The 19,137-nt window shown below is 41.6% G+C and overlaps 1 protein-coding gene across 2 annotated transcripts; it reads left to right on the forward strand.

Annotated features, from left to right (window-relative positions):
- Positions 1–1,684: 1,684 nt before the first annotated feature.
- hsbp1b (heat shock factor binding protein 1b) lies at positions 1,685–17,706 on the forward strand. 2 transcript variants are annotated; one of them, XM_055648928.1, is made up of 4 exons: positions 1,685–1,863; positions 11,059–11,125; positions 14,052–14,149; positions 16,992–17,706. In XM_055648928.1, exons 1-4 carry the CDS (start codon positions 1,813–1,815, stop codon positions 17,001–17,003), a joined length of 228 nt encoding a protein of 75 aa, XP_055504903.1. In that variant the 5' UTR covers positions 1,685–1,812; the 3' UTR covers positions 17,004–17,706. The 2 variants fall into 2 exon arrangements, with proteins under 2 accessions (XP_055504903.1, XP_055504904.1); XM_055648929.1 differs by having other exon boundaries at positions 1,690–1,857.
- The last annotated feature ends 1,431 nt before the right edge of the window (positions 17,707–19,137 follow it).

A 19,137-nucleotide genomic window follows, 5' to 3' on the forward strand; every position in this document is an offset into this window, starting at 1 on the left:
AGATTTATCTTTCGAGAGGCTTTGAATGTCTCGTGGAGAGCTCCCTTGCGAAAAATGACACACTCTCCTTACCCCATGTTTTCTCCTAGTGGCTAGAGGGAGCGATTCCTTGAACGATATAATAATCTGCCACTATAGTTAGTGTCTTCCTTAGTGACCTGTTTGTGACAAAGAGTGACAAAGTACCTGTTCAACTCTGCTGCCATTTCTTTGTTCCCCATAATAATTTCACCTGTTTCTACCTTCAAGGGACCCACATTTGTCTTTACTAATCTTTTTCTCTTAACATACCTAAAGAAGCTTTTACCATCCTTCTTTAAATTCTTGGCAAGCTTACCTGCGTACTTCATCTCTTCACCCCGTATTGCCTTTTTTGTTACCTTCTGTTGTCCTTTGAAAGTTCCCCAATCCTATGGCTTCCCGCTACTCTTTGCGATCTTATTCACCTTTTCTTTTAGTTTCATTCCATCCCTAACTTCCCTTGTCAGCCACGGTTGCCTCTTATTCCCCTTAGAATCTTTCTTCTTGGTTGCCTCTTACTCCCCTTAGAATTACCTTCTCTCTGGTAGGCTCCAGTACAAGCTGCACTAAGAATCCATCTCGGAGGCACTCGACAAACTCCCTTTCTTGGGGTCTAAAACCAACCTGATTTTCCCAGTCTACCTGCATATGGAAATCTCTTATAAGCACAGTGGCATTACCTTTGTTACATGCCAATTTGAACTCCTGCTGCAATTTGCACTCTATACCCAAGCTATTGTTTGGGGGCCTGTAGATAACTCCCATTTGTGTCTTTACAATTCCTCAATGCCATCCACAGCGACTCTACAACGCCAGTCCCTGTGTCACCCCTCACAAGGGACTGAATTTCATCCCTCACCAACAGAGCTACCCCACCTCCTGCCCACCTGCCTGTCCTTTCTATAGGACGTATCCTGAATATTCAGTTCCCAGTCCCAATCCTCCGGCAGCCATGTTTATGTAATCCCCACAATGTCATATCTACCAATCAACTGATTCTCAAACTCATCCACTTTACTTCTTATACTTCGTGCATTCATATATAATCATTTTAATCCATTACTCACCTCACCTTTCACATCAATTCCTATTTCACTTGGCCATACTCTCCTATCCCTTTGTGAGCTTTCTGCCCCGTTAATTGTGAGCTTTCTGCCTTTCTTAACTTTTCCTTACTCTCTTTCCCTTTAACTCCATCCTTGGATTTCCAATTTGTCTTACACTTCCTTATCTAAACACTTCCTTATCTATGTTTAAGAAAGAACTGCAGATGCTGGAAAATCGAAGATAGACAAAAATGCTGGAGAAACTCAGCGGGTGAGGCAACATCTATGGAACGAAGGAAATAGGCAACGTTTCGGGCTGAAACCCTTCTTCAGACTATACCTCCCATTTCCCTGACATCAGTCTGAAGAAGGGCCTCAACCCGAAACGTCACCCATTCCTTCCCTCCAGAGATGCTGCTTGTCCTGCTGAATCACTCCAGCATTTTGTGTCTATAATCTCTCGTTTCCCTTCCCCCTGACTCTCAGCCTGAAGAAGGATCACCTATTCCTCTTCTCCAGAGATGCTGCCTGAATTACTCCCTCCAGCACTGTGTGTGTGTGTCTCTCCCCTCCTCCATGGTTCACCTCCAGCCCAGGCCCAGGCCTACAACACCCAGAAGGCAGTAGAAGGTTCGGCAGTGACGCGGTGGAAGGGCCGTGGCGCCGAGGAGGGTTGGTTGTTGTGGTAACCGGGCAGCGGCTGGAAGGAAGGCTGAGCGTCGTGAGGGGGCTGAACACACTTGTGATGTCGGACACCGACCCAAAGACGGTGCAGGATCTGACCGCCGTGGTGAGTGTGAGTGAGAGAGAGGGAAGACTGGCTGGGTGCGGGGCCCGGGCGTGAGGCCGTGGCGACCGGACTGTGCTGGGGCTCAGGCTCAGGCTCAGGCAGTGAGCGCAGGCCGCATTCTTCTCCCGCATTTGTTTCCTTGGCTGCAGCTTCACTCAAACACACCCCGAGCCCAAGGAAACGGGGCAGGAAACACATTGCACCCGGCAGACCCGGCCACGTAAAGTGATCTTAAAAAAATGCGCAAAACAATAATATTTCTGCAAAATGTTTTGGGGAAAACACCCAGACACAGTTATGTCATTTAATGTTTGTAAAATAAAGCAGTGCTGACTTCCACTTTCATACAACCTTTTATGCACCTTTTCACTTCCTCCAGGTTGATTCTAATCTGTGAACTAATTTGTAAAACCATTGTAAAGATATATTTTTGGTGAATATAAAACAATTGTACTTGTATCAAATCTTGCTGGCTGTTGATACTATTTACCTTTCTGTTAGATGTATTCCAGGTAGTTGAGTGTCTTTTTTTGTGGTGTTGTGCAGCAGTCGCAAAATTAATAAGATCCTGATAGGGGCCAGAGAACATATCTATAGTGCCCTCCATAATGTTTTGGACAGACCCATCATTTATTTTTTTTGTCTCTGTACTGCACAATTTGAGATTTGTATTAGAAAAAATCACATGTGGTTAAAGTGCACATTGTCAGATTTTAATAAAGGCCATTTTTATACATTTTGGTCTCACCATGTAGAAATTACAGCTGTGTTTATACTTAGTCCCCCCATTTCATAATGTTTGGGACACATGGCTTCACAGGTGTTTGTAATTGCTCAGGTGTGTTTAATTGCCTCCTTAATGCAGGTATAAGAGAGCTCTCAGCACCTAGTCTTTCCATCACCTTTGGAAACTATTATTGTAGTTTATCAACATGTGGGCCAAAAGTTGTGCCAATGAAAGTCAACAAAGCCATTATGAAACTGAGATACAAGAATACAACTGTTAGAGACATCAGCCAAACCTTAGGCTTACCAAAATCAACTGTTTGGAACATCGTTAAGAAGAACGAGAGCACTGGTGAGCTTACTAATCGTAAAGGGACTGGCAGGCCAAGGAAGACCTCCACAGGTGATGACAGAAGAATTCTCTCTATAATAAAGAAAAATCCCCAAATACCTGTCTGACAGATCAGACACACTCTTCACGCGTCAGGTGTAGATTTGTCAATGACCACTGTCTGCAGAAGACCTCATGAACAGAAATACAGAGGCTACAATGCAAGATGCAAACCACTGGTTAGCTGCAAAAATAGGATGGCTGGGTTACAGCTTGCCAAGAAATACTTAAAAGAGCAACCACAGTTCTGGACTTGTGGACAGATGAGATGAAGATTAACTTATATCAGAGTGATGGCAAGAGCAAAGTATGGAGGAGAGAAGGAACTGCCCAAGATCAAAAGCATACCACCTCGTCCGCGAAACACGGTGGTGGGAATGTTATGGCCTGGGCATGTATGGCTGCTGAAGGTACCGGCTCACTTATCTTCGTTGATGACACAACTGCTGATGGCAATAGCATAATGAATTCTGAAGTGTATAGACACATCTATCTGCTCAAGTTCAAACAAATGCCTCAAAACTCATTGGCCAGCGTTTCATTCTACAGCAAGACAATGATCCCAAACATACTGCTAAAACAACAAAGGAGTTTTACAAAGCTAAAAAAAAGTCAATTCTTGAGTGGCCAAGTCAATTACCCGATCTGAACCCAATTGAGCATGCCTCTTATATGCTGAAGAGTAAACTGAAGGGGACTAGCCCCGAAAACAAGCATGAGCTAAAGATCGCTGCAATACAGGCCTGGCAGAGCATAACTAGAGAGGACACCCAGCAACTGGTGATGTCCATGATTTGCAGACTTCAAGCAGCCATTGCATGCAAATATATGCAACAAAATACTAAACACGACTACTTTCATTCACATGACATTGCTGTGTCCCAAACATTATGGTGCCCTGAAATGGGGGGACTATGTATATACATTGCTGTAATTTGTACATGGTGAAACCGAAATGTATAAAAATTGCCTTTATTAAAATCTGACAATGTGCACTTTAACCACATGTGATTTATTTATATTATAAATCTCATATTGTGGAGTGCAGAGGTAAATAAATAAATGATGGGTCTTTGTCCCAAACATTATGGAGGGCACTATATATAGGATGACAGATGTACAACACAGAACCCAGGATACTTGGCTCAATTGGTGCATGTTGGTGTTTATATTCCACTTAAGCCTCACCATTTTTGTCTTCATCTAAGTTTAACAATTTAATGCTCATTTTCCTTCTCCCTCAAGGTGTCCAACCTTCCCTTCAATCCATACTGTTTGCTGTCTAGGCAGTGCTGACAGCATTTCCCAACCAGACACAATGGAATATCACCTACAGGTACCCCTCCAAGTTGACTGCTATCCTAACTTGGAAATATATCCACATTCCCTCATTTTCATTGAATAAATCCTGGAACTCTCAATCCTAATGGTATTGTGGGAGTACCTTCATCAGACCCTCTGCAATGGCTCAAGAAGGCTGATCACCACTTCTTTCTCTGAGTCATTTAAGGAGGACCACATATAGAATCAGAAAGTCGTGCAACATGGAAGCAGATTCTTTGACTTGCTTTGTAAAATACTTATTCATCACTAATCTCATTTTCTATGTTATGAAGTCTCAAAAGGTCATCAAAGTACTTTTTGAATGCAGTCGAGGTATCTGACTCCACAGCAATTTAACACATTCCAGATTGTAGCTACTGGCTGGAAATAACTCCTCTAATCTCTTCTATATCTCACCTTTAATTTAGGCCATCAGGTTGTCAGTACCCATGGTAAGGGAAATATTTCTCACATTAACCCTACTTGTATACCTGGGGTTCATCTCAATTAAATTCTCCCTCGACCTCTGCTCCAAAGAAATCATCGCAGTCTTCATTCCAGGCAACTTCCTAGTCAATCAAAAAAACAAACTGCCGGGGGAACTCTGCAGATCAAAAACCATGTGTGGAGGGAAATGGACGGACAATGTTCCGGGTCACGACCTTTCTTCAAGGCTGGAGTAGAGGGGCGATAGCTGATTAGAAAAAAATTGACTAGAGGAGAGGGCGTGGGGTGAGAGCTGGCAAGTGATAGGTAGAAGGTACACAAAAATGTTGGAGAAACTCAGCGGGTGCAGCAGCATCTATGGAGCGAAGGAAATCGGCAACGTTTCGGGCCGAAACCCACATAGGTAGATCCAGGTAAGGATTCATCAGAAGAGGATGGGTGGAGAGAGTGAGAAAAGTTGGAGGTGATAACTGGAGTACACGAGGACCCGGCAGGCCATGGCCAGTAGGGGGGAAGTGACAAAGCCAGTTCCTGTTCGACTGGAGACCGGAGAGAAGGGAGCTGGCGCTGGCAGACGTGAGGAAGAAGGGCGGTAGGAGTGAGAGTGCGTTCCACGCCCTCGAGGTCTGCTGTAAGAGGGACCCTGGGGCACAGAGGTGGATGCGTGAGGAGAGGGACATTGGTTTGTTGGAGGATCTGATTCCCAAGGAGGTGACGGCTGAAGGCCCTGCAGCAGCCTGGGGCTCGCCTGGATCAGGCACACTTATTAGACCCAGAGTGCATTCTGGACTTTGAAAATGGCGGCAAAAACATGGTGCCTCTTGCATGTTGCATGCGGTCAGCGGACTATTTTTGCGAATTTGGGGAAACCACTGTTCATGCCAATGGGTTGTAAATTATCCAAATGAAATATGAAGTGCTGTTCTTTCATTTTGTATGCAGCCGCATTCTGATGGTTGAGGATGCCCAGGACAGCCAAGTTGGTATGGGAAGGAGAATTGAAGTGACTGGCAAAAGGGAGCTCCAGGTGGCACTACCCTTGTTTTACCACACTCTCCCACATTCCCATCATCCCTATCATCCCTTCCTCTGTTTGTTTTGTGACAATATCCCCTCATCTTTCTCCCACCTAACTCCTTATCTGGATTCATCTATCATTCGCCAGCTCTTGCCCCACCTCTTCTCACTTTTTTTCTAATCAGCGATCTCTCTACTTCAATCTTGAAGAAGGGTGCCAAACCAATCCAACTTCTATCCATTTCCCTCCACGCTGCCCAAATTACTGAATTTTTCCAGCAGTTTGTTTTTGCTCATGTTTCCAGTATCTGCAGTCTCTTGGCTCCATCCTCTGTTCCCACTAGTGTAAATTCATCCTTCTTCAATTGTGAGCCACTCACCACGAGTTATGGACAAACTATGAGTTGTCAAGATGAGTGATAAAATCCAGTTGTATGCACACTGTTCCAAAACCAAATTGCTTTGTATGTCTAGAAGGATAAAATAGTGTGCAAAAGGAGTCCCTTTTGCGTTTCTTTGCAAAACTCAAACTAATAGATATCTCCTTATCCATGTCTTTTGAAGTTTTCCGTTTTGAACATTTGAACATTTCAGTTGAAAACCTCGATCACTTCGATCAATTTACTACCCCACTCACTGTCAGGGAGTACGATGTCAGACGGGTGCTCCTGGCAGTGAACCCCAAGAAGGCTACCGGCCCAGATGGAGTACTTGGTAAGGTGCTCAAAGCGTGCGCCCACCAGCTCACTGCCATCTTCACCAGAATTTTCAACCTCTCCCTGGACCAGGCAGTTATTCCGTCCTGCCTAAAATCAGCCACATTCGTCCCAGTGCCGAAGAAGTCTCCCATCACCAGCCTTAATGACTACCGTCCTGTGGCCCTCACTCCGGTAATCACGAAGTGCTTCGAGAGATTGGTCCTCCAGCACATCAAGGACTATCTACCACCAGACTTCGACCCCCACCAATTCGCTTATCGCCAAAACAGATCCACAGAAGACGCCATTACCGTAGCTCTCCACTCTGTGCTGAGCCATCTGGAGCAGGGGCAGAGCTACGTCCGGATGCTCTTTGTGGATTATAGCTCAGCTTTCAATACAATCATTCTGGACATTCTCATTGGTAAACTGGTCACTCTCGGCCTCCCCACTCTCACATGTGCCTGGATAAAAGATTTCCTCACCAACCGGCCCCAGACTGTGAGACTCGGCCCCCACCTCTCCTCCACTCGCAGGTTGAGTACCGGCTCCCCACAGGGCTGTGTGCTAAGCCCCCTCTTATACTGTCTCTACACCTACGACTGTAGTCCGGCCCACAACAACAACCGCATCGTCAAATTTGCTGACGACACTACTGTAGTCGGACTTATTTCAAAGGGAGACGATGCAGCCTACAGAGAGGAAGTCCTGAAGTTGACAACCTGGTGCTCAGAAAACAATCTGGCTCTGAACACGAGGAAAACAAAAGAGCTCATTGTCGACTTCAGGAGGCACAGCACCGACTTAGTCCCCCTACACATCAACGGCGAGTGTGTGGAGAGGGTCAACACCTTCCGGTTTCTCGGCGTCCATATCGCTGCTGATATCTCCTGGACAGACAACACGACAGCGGTCATCAAGAAGGCTCAGCAGCGGCTGCACTTCCTGAGGGTCCTCAGGAAGCACAACCTGGACTCTAACCTGCTGCTGACCTTCTACCGCTTGTCCATCGTGAGCCTGCTGACATACTGCATTACAGCATGGTATGGCAGCTGCACCATGGCAGACAGGGAGAGGCTTCAGAGGGTAACTAGGACAGCGCAGAAGATCATTGGTTGCCTTCTCCCCTCCCTGATGGATATCTACACCTCCCGCTGCCTTAGCAGGGCAAAGAAGATCATCAAAGACAGCTCCCATCCTGCGTTTGGACTGTTCGACCTGCTGCCCTCTGGAAGGCGCTATAGGTGCATCAAATCCAGGACAAATAGACTCAGAAATAGTTGCTTTCCGAAAATTATAACTACTCTTAATTCAAATTCACACATGCACTGACTGCACCGCCCAACACCCGGACTTCCATCTGTATATATGTATATAGCGCGCCGCAGAATTGTGCACCTATATTCCCCCCCCCCCCCCCCCCCCCCCCCCTTCTTCTGTTTTTTTTTGTTTTTCTGTTTCTTGTTTTTTGTACTAAATTATATGTATGCACTGAGTACGAGCAGCTTTCAATTTCACTGTACATGGATAGTGACAATAAATGGCATATCTATATCTATCTATCTCGATCACTTTGCACCTTAAACTTCTAAATCCCAATGAATACAATCCTAGTTTATGTACTCTCTTTCATAATTTAACCTTTGGTGTTATCCTATTAATTTGTTAAATCTATGCTGCTCTAACTTTGTGTAACATGTAAATTAGCCTTTAGGTCAAGTCTTATGGAAATTAATGATCTATTTGTATAGACTAAATTGGAATTCTATTGCTTTTAGCTTTTTACCATTCGGACAATACTTTAGGCTTTTTTTTTGGGACCATAATAGAATAACATTAAAATGGATAAGTATTGGGATCTGAAACCTATGTGAATCTCTAGCTGGAGTATCTGTATTGTCCTTGACCTTTTCCTTAAATTATGGGATAGAAAATTTTATACATACCACACTGACTTGTCACTTTTGTCCATCAACAGATTTACCCAACTTACTATGGAAAGTGGCTGTCAGGTTTTGTTGACATTAATTTTCACTAAATCTCAAACCTGGGTGTCTGTTTCATACATTTTATTTTTATATGTTACGTTCAACTTTATCCAATCAATATATTACAAATATTCACGCAATGTCAGGCTGCTAACTAAACTAGGCTCATACCAAATGTATTTTGGCCATCTCCCCTGTTGATTCAAGGATGTCTTGTGTTAAGCTATCCTAGTTATACAGATGTGAGCTAGTCTGTTTTTAATCTATATGAAAGTTAAAATCCCACATTAACATTTCTGTTGGTTACAATATACTTGCTTACATTTTACTTTTTCAATTTAGAACCATTACCCAGGACCTATATACAACTTGGCTTGTACTCGCTGGAGTTTAGAAGATTGAGGGGGGATCTTATAGAAACTGACAAAATTCTTGAGGGGTTAGACAGACTAGATGCAGGAAGATTGTTCCCGATGTTGGGGAAGTACAGAGCAAGGGGTCACAGTTTAAGGATAAGGGGGAAGTCTTTTAGGACCGAGATGAGAAAAACATTTTTCACACAGAGAGTGGTGAATCCCTGGAATTCTCTGCCACAGAAGGTAGCTGAGGCCAGTTCATTGGCTATATTTAAGAGGGAGTTATGGCCCTTGTGGCTAAAGGTATCAGGGGGTATGGAGAGAAGGCAGGTCGGGATACTGAGTTGGATGATCAGCCATGATCATATTGAATGGCGGTGCAGGCTCGTAGGGCCAAATGGCCTACTCCTGCACCTATTTTCTATGTTTCTATGTAAGACTTGTATAAGTCTGTCTGTATTTTATCCACAAAGAAAACATGAACTGGTTGTGTTTCATTTTATCTTTTCTCTGTGGTGAAGTGATTTCAATGGTATTGTGTCCTGTCCCCCTTCCCCCAACACCTACATTGCCCTATAATTTTCCCTTAGTTTTTGAACGTATTCTAACCTGCTGTATTAAGTTGCCTTTTCAGGCCACTTTGTTGGTGTCTCAGCATTAGCTGCCATGTTGTACGCTTCAAATCAAATTTGCATTTGAAGTTTATTCATTTTGTTCCTTATATTTCAGTATTTGTGTAAAGTTTGACCTGCCAAATCCTAAACTTTATTTCTGTCCAATGCTTCTCATTTTTAATCTGTTATTTTAATTACTACACTTGTTTTAGTTTTCCCATTACTCGTGTTCACTAAAATGCAATTTCTATCGGACTGTTCTCTTTTTCTTTGTTTTTGTTTTAAGTCATTATTTGTTTCAAGCAGCCCTCTCTTCATCACCCATGCACACATATGCACAGGTGGAGTCCTGTGGACATTTGCTTCTGTATCATCACTGCTGATTTAATAACTCCTGAAATAGAACTCCTCTGTCCCACGCTGAAGTAAAGGGAAATGCTTCAGTCATGTATTTTTTTTCCTTGTTGATTTTTAGGTCAAAATGCTAATGGCTACAGTAATAAATCAGTCTATAACCTGTAAAATGCAGTCCCTTTCAAGTGGTATTCTCCAAATACAACGTGTTGCTTAATCTTCCATATCGTTGGTACAAGCATGTAATGCAACGTCTGATTCAGATTCCGTGCACTTTTGTTTCTGATTTTAAACATTTAGATATAAATAAATCATAAGTGTATTTTGTCAACTTAAACTATTAATTATGTTGTCATATAGAGAACTACATTAATTTCAACTTTATACATTATAGAAGTGCCCTTAACCCGACAACTGAAATCACAAATATGGCTATTAACATTTTTACCTTGCCCATTTCTTTGTGTTGTAATTTCCATCCAAGGGCAAATTACTCTCATTTCCATATGCTATTATCTTTGTTTTGTCTCGTGGGTTTAATTTGAAAATGCGCCAGAAGCACAATTTTGTGCTCCTTTTGTTAGTTGTTTAAAATGTTGTCCATTTGGTCAAACATGATAAGTCTTTTGGAAATTAGTGATGACAGGCTCAGTTTAATAAATTGCTTGTTGTGCTCAGTGAATCGCACTCACTTCTGAGTCAGATGATTTGTACGCTTTCAGTAGCAATCAAAGACCTGAGGTCATCTGGGCTGCCATTTCAGTGCAGAACTGAGGTACTATTAGGGTGTCAAGTGTCTGCCAATCAGCATTCTTTTCTAGTATCAAATGAAAAAAACTTAAGGCTTCCTATTAAGTAAGTTTCGGCATTTTTAATAACCCGACTGGCCCATTCCAGACTCCAGGACTATGTCCTGAGAGTCTCACTGAAGCTTACTGCAGCCAACAACAAGGCCTAGTGGGGAAGGAAACAATCTATTGAGTCCTTCTGCTGCTGATCATTGAGGGGGCAGAGTCCAATGGGAACACCCCTCAAACAAGCAAAGGGAAATCATCCCAGCAGACCACATGAGTGGCAAGAATGTTGTGTTTAAAGATGGGTGTGGACACTACTATATGACACTAATGACTGTGTAGACACTGAGAATGAAGAGCTTTGCACAGATTTTGTTTTATACAGTTATTCGACATAAAGTTTATTTTTGAATTTTGGGGGGGAAAAATAAGCAAGTCTCAACATTTTTAATAACTTACAATTGCTAAAACATGGTTCCTTTGTATTTTGCAGGTTACTACATTGCTTCAACAGATGCAGGACAAATTCCAAACAATGTCTGACCAGATAATTGGGAGAAATATCCTTGCTTTCAAAGGCAAAGCTCATACCTTTTAAGATGAGATGAAATAGGTTTAGAGTGGGCAAATACAGAGCATAAAATACCTTCAAAGAGTACTTAGAGTTGTTCTTGGCTGCAAGTTGCATGCAATTCTGTAATGCACATTTATCCTGTCTTGTCATGGTAACTTTTGAGGGAGTTTATATAATGCAAATTTTGTTTAAACAAAAACATTATTTTTGTGATACTGACATTGGTACTCACCTGGGTGATAATATCATGTAAGAAACATCCTAAAACCCACAATCTGTATTTGGGTTTGCCTCTTATGCTAAGGCCACTTTGGCTTACGTGCTGCCTAAATACTTTTTCACTGGTGGCCTTTGGTGGGTTTTCTAAAAATCGCAGAAGTCTTTAAGAATTGAAGTAGCTTAGTGATAAAGTTCTGATGAAGTTATAATCCACCGAGTTCATATTCAAGATTAATGTATTACTGATAAAGTAATTAGAGTCTTAGCATGATACAGTGTGGAACCACGCTCTTCAGCCCAACTTGCCCATACTGTCCAACATGTCCCAGCTACACTAGTCCCACCTACCAGCATTTGGTCCATATCCCTCCAAACCTGTCCTATCCATGTATGTGTCTAACTGTTTCTTAAATGTTTGGATAATCCCTGCCTCAACTACCTCCTCTGGCAGCTTGTTCCATACATCCACCACCCTTTGTGTGAAAAAGTTACCCCTCAGATTCCTATTAAATCTTTTCCCCTTCACCTTAAACCTATGTCCTCTGGTCCTCGATTCACTTACTTGGGCAAGAGACTCTGTGCATCTACCCGATCTATTCCTCTCATGATCTTTTTCACCTCTATATGATCTCCCCTCATTCTCCTGCGCTCCAAGGAATAGAGTCAAAGCCTACACAATCTCCGCCTATAACTTAGACCCTCTAGTCCTGGCAACATCCCTGTATATCTTCTCTGTTCCATTTCCAGCTTGACAGCATCTTTCCTATAACATAGTGCCCAGAACTGAACACAATACTCTAAACGTGGCCTCACCAACGTCTTACACAACTGCAACATGACCTCCCAACTTCTATACTCAATACTCTGGCTGATGAAAACCAATGTGCCAAAAGCCTTTTTGACCACCCGATCTACCTGCGGCTCCACCTTCAGAAAACTATGCACCTGCACTCCTAGATCCTTCTAGCCCTACCGTTCACTGTGTAAGTCCTGCCCATGTTCGACTTCCTCTTTTTCTGCATTAAATTCCATTAACAATTCCTCAGCCCACTTGGCCAATTGATCAAGACCGTACTGCAATTTTTCACAACCATCTTCACTATCTGCAAAACCACCTTCTTTTGTATCATCTGCAAACTTGATATGTTGATCTTAAAAATAATAGCATTGGTTAAATTAAATCAATAGTGAAGAAATTAAGGGGATGTAAGGCTGATGACATGATTGCTTGGGTCCTTTTCAGGAAATGGCTGTGAAGACTGTGGATGGCATGGTTTTACCTTCCAATATTCCATAGATTCTAGAATGGTTTCAATAAATTGGGAGTAAAATGCGAACCCACTTTTTTTTATATAAAGAAAGGAAGGGACTGCTTATCGACTCCACCCTTCCTGAGATCATCTGTGGCTGACCCTGTTTTGTGCTGGCCTTCCCTATACTTCAGCCTGAAGAAGGGTTCCAACTTGTAACGTCACCTATTCCTTTTCATCAGAGATGCTGCCTGCCCCGCTGTGTTCTCCAGCATTTTGTGTCTAGTTAAAGTATTATTGCGGCACATTTCCACCAATACGAACAGACTGTGGTCTGTGAATGAGGAAGTCAAGGATCCAATTGCAGAGGGATGCGCAGAGACCCAGTTCTGCGAGTTTGGTAACCAGCTTGGAGGGGATGATTGTATTAAATGCCGAGCTGTAATCAATGAATAACCGCCTGACATATGAGTGTTTGTTGTCCAAGTGGTCCAGAACGGAGTGGAGGGCCAGCGAGATCGCATCCACCGTTGATCTGTTGTGGCGGTAAGCGAACTGCAGTGGGTCCAGGTTTTTGTCGAGGTAGGAGTTGATTTGCGCCATGATCAACCTCTCAAAGCACTTCATCACCACAGGCGTTAGTGCTACTGATCGATAGTCATTGAGACACGTCACCTTACTCTTGGGCACCGGTATAATTAGTGTGGGAACCTCGGCAAACCCTAATATAAAACAGCATTGTGGAGGAAATGCATAAAAGGATGTTCTATCTTTTCGGTGGAATATTAAAATCTCTCATCTCCCTGTTCATTCAAGTGGACAAAAAGAATTACACAATTACATTTGTCATGGGCCTGTCCCACTTAGAACATTTTTTAGGTGACTAGGCTGTCGCCGGGGTGTCGCCTGTATGGCCGTGAGTAGTCTCTTCAGTCGCCCAAAGAGTCATAGTGTCTTTCTGGTCGCCGCTTGAAAATTTTTCAGCGACAATGGGTTAGGCCAATGAGCCTAGCTTGACTTCTATTGACGTAGTTGCTGTCGTAGGTTGTTGCCAGGTTAACGTAGGTTGTCGCCAGGTTAACGTATGTTGTCGCTAGGTGTCATAGTTTGTCGCCGGTGTTGACTTTGGTTTTTTGTTGTTGGTAAAGTGATGATTCTTTATAGATTTATTATAGACTATTTCAAATTTTATGTCGTAGGGGAGACCAGTCGCCGGTTTTCCGACGACCAGCTATGACTATGACAGTCGCCTAAAAAATAGCCTATGTGGGACAGGCCCATAACAAGTCTATCCCACCACTAATGTTAGTTAGTTGATTCTACATGGCAGTTTCCTTGCACTAACGCATCCATCCTTTAAAAAACAAATATTTAATATTGACTCCTTCCCCAGAAATTCCCCTATAAATGCTTAAAGAATGAGGTTTCCTTGACATTTTTCACTTGATGAGATGAGTGCTCGCATCGACGATCTAGAAAAAAACATTGCTGACCTGATGACGCAAGCAGGAGTTGAAGAAATAGAAGCAGGAGAAAATAAGGTAAATATAAAGTTTTATAAAGCCTTTGTGTCATACTCTTCCTCCCTCTGAATTGTCTAAAATGCTTTAGTTATGGGGCTGTCCCACTTAGGCGACTGCAGGAGACTTTGCAGTCGCCACATGTTGCCGGGGAGTTGCCTTCATGGTTGTGAGGAGTTCCCACATTTTGGGAACTAGTTACGGCCTCATTATGGTCGCTGAGAATTTTTCAACATGTTGAAAAATTAGCAGCGACTAGAATGAAGCCGCCATGAAGATTAGCGAGAACTAGCCATAGGTGGGTCGCAAGGTCCTAGTGGGTTGCCAGGAGATCGAAGGTTCTCGTAGGTTGGAGCAGGTGCTGACCGGTGAATCCATTGACTCATTGGAGGAAAAAAAGGTAAGCAGTAGTTTTCAGAACCAAGGAACCGACCGGTAATGTTGAATGTCTGCCGAACTTCACAGCCGTGTATCTCTGGCTTATTAAAAGTTGTCTCCACTCCTTCCCCATCTCCATCCATCTCCCCCCGCCCCTCCTTTTAAAGGACTTACCATACACTGTGCATTAGCTGTCTTAATTACAGCGCCAGGCCCTCCTGTTCATCGCGGTGTGTGTCTGTTTCGCCTTGGCTTTGCACCATGGGAATTTTTTAGAGAGTGCTTTCCCCCCACTTGCCCTGGCCCCTGCCTTTGCGGTGTGTGTGTGTGTGTCTCCCTCTCTCAACTTTCGTTGAACTTCCCGGTTTTTCAGGCGACTGCCGGCAACTTGACATTCGACGGTAGTCCGCTGAAAAATCGCCTAAGTGGAACCGGCCCATTAAGAATTGAAATGCTGTAGGTGATTTAGTTGGCAAAATCTTTTTAGTTAGTTTAAGGTAGTAGAGAAACAAATGTCAGGATGCTGGCGTGTCCAAGGTCTTTAGGGATTGTGTGCAAAACAAAAAAAAATCCATCCATTAAATAATTTGACTTGATATTTTCACCCTGTGTGCCAGATTCTCGATGTCAGATGTCTGCCAGTGATGGACACTAAAAGAGTAAAAAAAAAGAATAAATTAATTGGAGATGGCAGGAAACCACTATAATTTCAGTTTATAAATAATGAATACAGCTTATTTCATTAATGATCTGCTTAGTTTTGTTTTGAGTTTGGCATGTGTTACATCAGCATAATCTCTAGCTCTATATGCAATGGTTTCATTTGAATACAGTTGCCTGTGTTAGTGCGAGGATGAATCACTTGTGATTGTTATCTCAGGATTTCTGCTGGGTGTCCATTTATGCAGACATTGATGCTGGGTGTGATTGACCAGCTACATCCAAAACAAAACGAGTTATGACCTTGAGCTATTTTTTTGGTGAAGATATTCCACTACGTTGTTGAATGTTTCAGGCTTTGAACCCAGCATTTAGTTTGTTTTAATATTACACATCCAGGTGCTTTTTTTGTTGAAGTTTAACACCAATAGAATTTCTGGATTGGCAATTGATACAGGATTTAAGAACATAGAACAGTATAGCACAAGAACAGGCATTTTGGCCCACAGTGTCTATGCCGAATATGATGCCAAGTTGAACTTATTTCCTCACACATGATCCACATCGCTCCATAACCTGCGTATCGATTTATTTAAAAGCCTCTTAAATGTCACTATTGTATCTACTTCAACCACCACCACCACCACTGGCGGCATGTTCCAGGCACCCACTACTCTCTGTGTGAAAAACAAAAATGTCCTGTTCATCTTTAAACTTTCCTCTTCTGAGTTTAAAGCCCTCTGGGTCTTTGACATTTGTGAGAAAGGTTCAGAATGTCTATCTATGCCTACCATTTTATATACTTAGAAGTTAACTTAGAACGCATCTCCTCTCAGCTTTCAGAGAAAACAATCCAAATGTGCTCAATCTGTATTTATAGCTAGTCCCTCTAATCCATGCAGCATTCTAGTACACCTTTCCATATTCTCCAGAGATGCTGCTTAACCTGCTGAGTTACTCTAGCCCTTTTGTGTAGTAACCAACATCTGCAATTCTTTGTTTCTAGGCCATTGGTAAATCCCTTCTGCACCCACTCCATAGCCTATATATCCTTCCTGTAATGGGGCAACCAGAACTGCATACAATATGCCAAGGTTCCATAAGGCAATTCCAAATTATTTTTTTTACCTTCAGGTGTGCTGTATATTCATCACATTTTATGTTGTTGCCCTTCAAAATTCCTTAAAAATTTAAAAATTCCTGATGTAAATACGAGAAGACAATTAATTTTATCTTGGATTTGTCCAGTTTATATACATTTAAAAAAAAAAGACGGATTATGGAAAGACTGGAAGAAACAATGTTCTACCTATTCAATCATACTTAGTAGTGTTGTTGTACAAAACACACGGACAAGTATTCTCTATAATTGCATTCAGGGATTGATATTAAAAGTATATGTTTTTTCATACTGTAAATATTTCAAATCAAATCTGTCTTGCATTATAATCAAAGATATTAAAATCATGGTGAGTAAAGTTGAAAACTAATAGCCCTCAATTCTCCAAACTGTTAAATTAGATACGTGCTGATGAGCTGGAAAATCAAATGCATTAAAGATTTGGTCATAGCTGCAGTACTTCTGCTAAATGAAATTGGATGTGGTAACCAGTTTATATTGAAAAGCAGATTATGAAAAATAGTTCACATATTACACGGCCACTTGAATGGTGGTATAAAATGGTGGTATAAAATCACTGAAACCCATGCAAAACACTTAAAATAAAAACTGGCCCCCTTCTAAGATAATGCATACTATGTATGTAGGTCTATGTATCTTGCTACTGTCTATTTAAATAGTTTTAATGTTGTTTTCCTTACACAGGCTCCCAAGTAACCCGAAGAGGAAAATAGAAGGAATTTTTTTTAATGTACGCCAATCCAGGTTGATTACTTCAAGAATTCTGCTGTGTTAAAAGTGCATTTCTTTTATATTCAAAGTCATAGGTGTGTTAACAGCTCTATTTGAATAGTCTTTTGTAAGGAAAACACAAATGTACTGCATAAAATTTATTTGTTGGTATCTGACTTTCTTGGATAATTTTGATTGAGCTAATTGAAACTCCATTTCCTCATGACCTTTTTTTGCATTCAAGTAATTTTGACGGCATTTTTTTAAGCATTGGTAGTAGATCCAGTTTGTATATTTATGGCATTATTGCTGTTTTTCTCACTTGGAATGTTCAGTAAAAGACATCTTTAAAAGCCCACGTGTGTTTTACCCCTGACATGAAAAGTCAGTTAGCTGTAATCCTTCATAATGTAATTGATGGGCGGCTCCTGTTCCTAAGCATTTGCAGTCATAATCGTTATTAATTTGGCGATGTCAGGAAGGTCTTTTAATGGCAATGCCATATTCCATTTGCCATTTTGTGCTTGTACTAAACGTTTGCATTGGAGATTGCTCAAAACGTGATAAATGGTGCTTGGGTTATATTTATGGACATCTATTTTTGATTTCCTCATTAACAATAACCATCTTAATTACAGATTACTTCTAAGTAGTGGAAATATTATAAGATAAAGGTGTCCTAAAGAAAGACATTTCCATTGTTTTCATTAACAGACTTGTCACTTCCATATGCGAGCTATTGCTGTTGTTTTCATAGGATCTGCTGCATTTTTCTTTAAAATTCTTTGTGAGAGGCATTTGCATAATTTATCCAGTAGGATATAGGTCATGATTAATTTAAATATTATTCAAGGAAATTTGCCTAAAATGTTTAATTGTAGCAGAGTTGCTGATTTACATTCATAATACTTTAAGTATCTTATGTGTCTTGTATCAATGTTAAAAATACAGTGTGTTTTAAAAAAAAGTTACATTGTGTGGTCTTAACTACTTGTAGCTAGCAAATTAAGATATTTGACTTTGTCATTTCATGATTGTATCTCCACCAAATGTTTAAACAACGGATCCAAAATTGGATTAATGATTTATACATTTCATTGTTTAAGAAAGAACTGCAGATGCTGGAAAAATTGAAGGAGACAAAAATGCTGGAGAAACTCAGTGGGTGAGGCAGCATCTATGGAGCGAAGGAATAGGTGACGTTTCGGTGCGAGACCCTTTTTCAGAAGAAGGGTCTGAAGAAGGGTCTCGACCCGAAAAGTCACCTATTACTTCGCTCCATAGATGCTGCCTCACACGCTGAGTTTCTCCAGCATTTTTGTCTACCTTATACATTTCATTGCCTCTGTAAACCTTAAAACACTTGTTTTTTACAGTACCACAGGCATTAAACTAATTAAACATAAACTAATGAATTCATAGTTATTACATTAAATTGATAGTCGTTCCTATTTGATGCACTAAACAGAACTTGAGTTTAGAAATAATTAACTGCTGTGCATACTTTCAACACTAAAAACAATTTATATTTTTATGTTCAGACCGCATCTCGGGCATGTCTTCAATTACATTGATTCAGTGATTCTTACATAGACAATACATTTTTAGATATGTCCTCAAAACAGAAATAAATGGAACTAGATTCATAGTGTTGTACAGAATAAAAACAAGCCTTTTTGTTCATAGCAACATAGAAACATAGAAAATAGGTGCAGGAGGAGGCCATTCGGCCCTTCATTGTGATCATGGCTGATCGTCCCTGATCAATAACCCGTGCCTGCCTTCTCCCCATATCCCTTGACTCCACTAGCCCCTAGAGCCCCTGGAGTTCATGGCGTCTACCCTGACCATCATACCTACCTACACTATTCACACTTGCCTGCAGTCATTCCATTTCCCTCTATGCCATGTTCATTCAGATACCTGTCCAGATCTATCTATCTATACATAATTAAAACTCTGATCTTGTGCTCTTCCAGTTTGCGCGGTTTTTCTATTTCCGCTAAAACGGTATGTGATAGCCCTACGTTTTTTTTGTCAGCTCACTCACCGTTCTGTGCTGCGAGTGCAACAAGTTCGTTCGGATCGGTAGTATATTGTAAAAGTTAGCGAGGGTTAA

The sequence above is a fragment of the Leucoraja erinacea genome, chromosome 17 (assembly GCF_028641065.1).
Source record: "Leucoraja erinacea ecotype New England chromosome 17, Leri_hhj_1, whole genome shotgun sequence".
In the NCBI taxonomy this organism is placed as follows: Eukaryota; Metazoa; Chordata; class Chondrichthyes; order Rajiformes; family Rajidae; genus Leucoraja; species Leucoraja erinaceus.